The sequence below is a fragment of the Drosophila kikkawai genome, unplaced genomic scaffold (genome assembly GCF_030179895.1).
Source record: "Drosophila kikkawai strain 14028-0561.14 unplaced genomic scaffold, DkikHiC1v2 scaffold_194, whole genome shotgun sequence".
NCBI lineage: Eukaryota > Metazoa > Arthropoda > Insecta > Diptera > Drosophilidae > Drosophila > Drosophila kikkawai.
The window spans coordinates 75,626-81,315 of NW_027222531.1; the positions used below are offsets into that span (position 1 = coordinate 75,626).

Here is a 5,690-nt window from a genome sequence, read left to right on the forward strand (position 1 = left end):
CCCGCCGTGTAATTTTTATAGATCTTTTGTCAACTGGATCACCAACCATGATAACAGCAACCTCATCAACAGTTAGAGCGTTGAATCTCCCAGCATGTTGACCTAATGGTACTTTATCGGCTTTTATGACTATATGATAGTTGTCACTTTGCAATCGTGGCGAAACTCTTTTTATTAATTAAATTAGTTGATTTTGATATTTAAAAAACAATGTTCTAGTAGCATCACTATCGCTCTTTCCTCTGCTTGTTCAATAAAATTATACTGGCATCGAGTCGTTACGCGCTCTTCACAATTGCCCATAAAATAAATTTGACGAAATTTCGGATTATCATCAGGCATTGGCATCAATGATCCAATTTTGTGGTACACCTGGCCTTGTATTTTGTATGTAGTTTCAGAATTATGTCCATCGGATGCAAGATCACAAATTTTAGTGGCCCCAAATCACGTCATTTGGAAGCAAGAATTAAATTTGCGTATTTTACGCAAAAATAATTTTGAGTCATTTGAATTTCCAGCAAGAAGGGATAATAAAGGTTCTGGCGGAGCAGGTAGAGAGCACGACTTTTCCTGCTACGCAGCACATACCCCCAGTTTCATTTTGACTCAAGTTTGTTTACTCACAGTGATTAGACGTGTTTTTCCGAGCTCCAAAAGAAAAATATTGTAGACAGCTCGAAAGACCTTAAAAGGTGACATTACTATTTGTGAGACAACTGGGGAAAGGTACGTACCAGAATCGACCCCGGCTGGCTATCCGGGCTCCTCGAATCTAGGCACTTGGAACCGCCATTGGAACCCGTGGGCAAGGGGGGGACTCTCTCCTGTCCAGCGAGCGGCTCTATTTCCCACGAACGCTCTCACAGCTTGGAATAGTTTCCACACGCCACTTTTTCCCTCGCGTTTTTCCCTTTTAGGCGCAACACACGATCAGCTGATCATAGTGTTGTGCAGCGCATGGGCAGCGAGCTTTCGCACCCGCGCAGTATTGGGAAACGCGAGCAGACAAATTCCCGCCATAGCCAGAACTTAAATTTAGATTTGGATTTGGATTTGGATCTGAATTTGAACTTGAATTTGAATTTAGATTTTAAATTTTGAATTTTCAATTTTGAGTTTTGAATTTAGATTTTGAACTTTAAATTTTATACTTTAAATTTTGAATTTTAGATTTTAAATTTTGAATTTTGAATTTTAAGTTTTAAATTTTGAATTTTTAATTTTAGGTTTTAAGCTTTGAATTTTAAATTATAAATTTTGAATTTTAGGTTTTGAATTTTGAATTTTAGATTTTGAATTTTGAATTTTAGATTTTAAATTTTAAATTTTGGATTTTGAATTTTAAATTTTGAGTTTTAAATTTTAAATTTTGGATTTTAAATTTTGGATTTTGGGTTTTAAATTTCGAATTTTGAATTTTAAATTATAAATTTTAAATTTTTGAATTTCGAGTTTTGAATTTTGAATTTTAAGTTTGAATTTGAGTTTAGGTTTGAATTTGGGCTTAGGTTTGGGTTTGGATTTGAATTCAAGTTTAAATCTAAATTTAAGACTTGATTTGATTTGGATCCAAGGTTTAAATCAAGCTCGGATTTGTGCTTAAATTAGGGCTTAGGAATTGTCATCCACATTCCGCAGTTGGCTCCGGTGGGGCTAAGAGCACAAGGCCAAGGATCTCGCCATTTTCCAACCCCCCCGCTGAGGCGGCGCCAACCAAAAGGGGCTCTGGGGACCGAGAAGGAGCGGTATAACTCCCATCAGGCATTCGCAGGGGGAAATCCCCGCGCACCGAGGGACCCCGCTAGGAGCAGGTGCGATGAGTGAGGAGAAGCTGCGATCAGGCCGGGACGACGAGACCCAGGCACTAGCAGTAATGAGAGCTGAGCAGGAGCTGATGCGGGACTTCCAGCGACTCAAGCAGAAGGTCCAGCACTCGCCTCCGGCCAGCGCGCCGGATATCCACCCGGTGTCAGCGCCGCCGAAAGTGCATCTGCCGGTTTTATGCTTTGGCGACATAATCGAAGATCAGGCAACCCCGAAGCGAAGCTGGGACGCGGTAAGCCCTGACGGGAAGCAGGCCGAAGCCCACAAGAGGCAAAAGGTCGAAGCTAATGCCCCAGCGCTAGTCGAGAAGCTAGGAGCAATGCTCGACGAAATGATTGCGAAGTTTACCGACACTAAGAGCAACAACAAGAAGGTAGTACGGCACGTCACGCAGGGGACGATCGATTCGATGCAAGCTATGAAGAAGCTGCAGCTCGAAATCGTTGCCGCACTCGCTGACGGCCACATCAAGGGATCCACTACGAGTGCAAGCCAGCAGACCACCCCCACTCTGGCTACCATGAACCCTAGTGCTGTGCCTGAAAACAGACCGCGAAACGCGGCATGGCAGCAGGTCAAGGCTAAACCCAGACCTAAGAAAGCAGAAGTCAAAGATACGAGCGGCGATAACAATGGGAGCCGTGCAACTCACCCTGCGATGCCCAGGAAGCAGCGCGCCGACGCAATTATAATCAAATGCAGCGCAGGAACATACGCAGACATGCTCAAGATTGTCAAAACTGAGCCCTCTCTACAGGGACTCAAGGACAATGTGCAAGGATTGCGGAGGACAGCGAACGGTGGACTCCTCCTAAGAATGCAGAAAAACCTGGACCCATCCACGCAGCAGCTGCAAGCAGCCCTAAAGACTGCCATCTCCGGTAAAGCAGAGGTGGCGGTTATGCAGGAGACGGTCCAAGTGGAGATCCGCGACCTAGACGACATGACCAGCGCGGATGAGGTCACCATGGCCCTGTTTGCGGGAGAAGAGTGCGACGTACCACGAGACGCCTCACCCAGGATGAGAAAAGGGTTCGGCGGAACGCAAATAGCGACGGTCAACCTCAGACCCGAGCATGCGCGGAGGTTGCTCGAAAAGGGCAGAATCCGGATAGGATGGGTCGTATGCCGTATCCGAGAAAAAACTGAGCCAAAGCGATGCTACAAATGCATGGGCTTCGGACACACCTCGGCACGATGCCGAGCCTCCGACGCAACAGCTAAAGCCACACAGGAGTCATGCTTCAAATGTGGTGGCATGGGCCACAAGCACAATACGTGCCAAAACAATCCCAAGTGCATCCTATGCACCCGAGGAGGCAAGCACGCAAAGGAGGCAGAGCACGCTACAATAAGCAGGACCTGCCCAGAATACCAGAGAGCCGTCAAGTATATGCAGAATGGTTAAGTTTCTCCAGCTTAACCTAAACCACTGCAGAGCAGCCCAAGACCTACTGTCGCAGACGGCGATTGAGCAGAGAATCGACATCGCTATACTGAGTGAACCCTACAAGGCAAAACCAGAAGGAGTATGGCAGCAAAGCCCGGATGGCGGGGCTGCCATCTGGAGCTGTGGACAGCCTCCGGAACACCTATCGCAGAGAGCTTCGAGACCTGGCTACGCCAGGGCCAAGTGCCAGGCGACTACAATATACAGCTGCTACCTTCCGCCAAGTATGCACATAGATGCATTCAAGGATGTAATCCAGGAGATTGCCCAAGACGCTCGGGGACGATCCCCGGTAATAATTGCCGGGGACTTCAACGCATGGTCCACCACGTGGGGGAGCACGGCAACAACTCAGAGGGGAACCGCCTTACTAGATGCCCTGGCGACCCTGGATGTCTGCCTTCTCAACGACGGAGGCAAATGCACATACAGCAAGGCAGGCCGAGAATCAATTATCGACCTAACCTTCGCCAGCCCGGAGCTCACTAGGAGCGTCTACTGGGAAGTCACTGACCTCCTCACCTACAGCGACCACGCAGCGATAGTGATAAAGACGAGTCACTCCCTGCCGAGCCTTCCGAATCGGCAACCTGCCTACAAAGTAGGCACTCTAAATGTCGAGGAACTCCTAGAAAACATGGATGGCAATACCATTTCTGGCGACGCAAACACTTGCGCAGACGAGGTATCTGCGAGGATCAAGACAGCTTGCGATGCGGCAATGGAGAGCTCGACTAGAGGACAAGGAAGGCGACCAGTCCCCTGGTGGAACCAAGAGATAGCCACAGCCAGGAAAGAGTGCATCTCTGCGAGGCGCAGGTGCCAACGAAGCCGTGGACGGCCCATGCAGGAGCTATTTGAGGCTCGCTACAGGGAAAGAAAAAAAAGCCTTAAAGGTGGCCATTAGAGCAAGCAAGCGGGAGTGCTTCCAGCAGCTGTGCGACGAGGCGGACCAGGAACCTTTTGGATCTGCCTATAAGCTCGTCATGGGTAAGCTCAACAGACAGCCGACCCCAACAGCTCAGGAGCAGCTTGGAGCGATAATCTCCACCCTCTTCCCTGCATAGCCGCCCCTAATGCCACCCAGCATAACGGCGAGCGAAGCTATCACCATCAGCGAAGAGGAAGTCATGAGCGCGGTGGCCAGTAGCAAAATATCCAAGGCCCCGGGACCAGATGGCATCCCAAACGCGGCACTGCACGCCGTAATCAGAGCAAATACGAGCCTATTCACAGAGCTGTACAACAAGTGCATCGGCGAGCGTACCTTCCCGAGAATTTGGAAGCAGCAAAGACTTGTGCTTATCCCGAAGCCTGGTAAACTGAACGACGATCCTTCCTCATACCGACCCCTCTGTATGCTAAACACATTGGGGAAGATATTTGAGCGCATCATCTGCAGCAGACTGGAGAGAGAAATCGAGGAACGCGGAGCACTCTCGGGCCACCAGCATGGGTTCCGAAAGAAGAGAAGCACAATCGACGCGATCCGAGAAGTGACCCAGCTTGCAGCAAATGCGATCGAAGGCGAAAGATGGCAGGGTGGCACTAAGCAATACTGCCTTGTATGTACCCTCGACGTCAAAAATGCATTTAATTCGGCAAACTGGAGCCTAGTCCTGCAGGCATTGCAGCGCGCTGGCATATCTGGATACCTGATTAAGTTAATAGCCGACTATTTCAAAGACCGAGTGCTCCTATATGAATCTGATGCCGGCCACCAACAGCACCAAGTCACAGGAGGCGTACCGCAAGGCTCAGTTCTTGGGCCTATCCTGTGGAACGTCATGTATGACGGGGTTCTCAGGCTCCCATTACCACCTGGCTGCGCGGTAGTGGGGTTCGCTGACGACATCGCACTGGTCACGGTGGAGAAGCACCTAACCGAAGTCTCCACAAAATGCAGCCGCGCCATCGACATACTGATGTCCTGGCTCGCAGACAACGGGCTCTCGCTGGCCGAGCACAAAACGGAAGCAGTGCTCATAAGCAGCAGAAAAATTGTAGAGAAGGTGAGCTTCAGGGTCGGCTCGACTACCATTGAGTCCACCCCGGTGATCAAGTACCTGGGAGTCATGATCGACCACAGGCTGAACTTCAAGACCCATCTGGAATATGCTGCGGCCAAGGCATCCAAAGCTACCGCTGCCATTTCGAGGATGATGGCCAACAACCGTGGCCCCAAGCAGCACAGCAGGCGACTGATAGCGACAGTGGTGACCTCGACCATCCTGTATGCCGCGCCTATATGGGCTGATGCCATGAAGACCGTTAGCTACAGCCGGCAATGAAAGTCTGTTTACAGACGTTGTGCACTGCGAATTTCCAGTTGCTTTTGCACGGTCTCGGAAGAGGCGGCGCTAGTGGTATCGGGAACCGTACCGATCGAACTTCTGGCAGAAGAGCGAAGGAC

The 5,690-nt window shown here is 49.6% G+C and overlaps 1 protein-coding gene across 1 annotated transcript; it reads left to right on the forward strand.

Moving 5' to 3' along the window:
- The first annotated feature begins 1,819 nt into the window (after nt 1-1,819).
- On the forward strand, nt 1,820-4,184 carry LOC138929449 (uncharacterized). Its single transcript, XM_070288884.1, has 2 exons — nt 1,820-3,216; nt 3,266-4,184. The coding sequence occupies exons 1-2, from the start codon at nt 1,820-1,822 to the stop codon at nt 4,182-4,184; spliced, it is 2,316 nt and encodes a 771-aa protein (XP_070144985.1).
- Nucleotides 4,185-5,690: the final 1,506 nt, after the last annotated feature.

Coding starts and splice junctions, on each gene's coding strand:
- LOC138929449 (XM_070288884.1), top strand. CDS start 1,820: ATGAGTGAGGAGAAGCTGCGATCAGGCCGGGACGACGAGACCCAGGCA. Junction 3,217..3,265: donor GAATACCAGAGAGCCGTCAA/GTATATGCAGAA, acceptor AAACCACTGCAG/AGCAGCCCAAGACCTACTGT.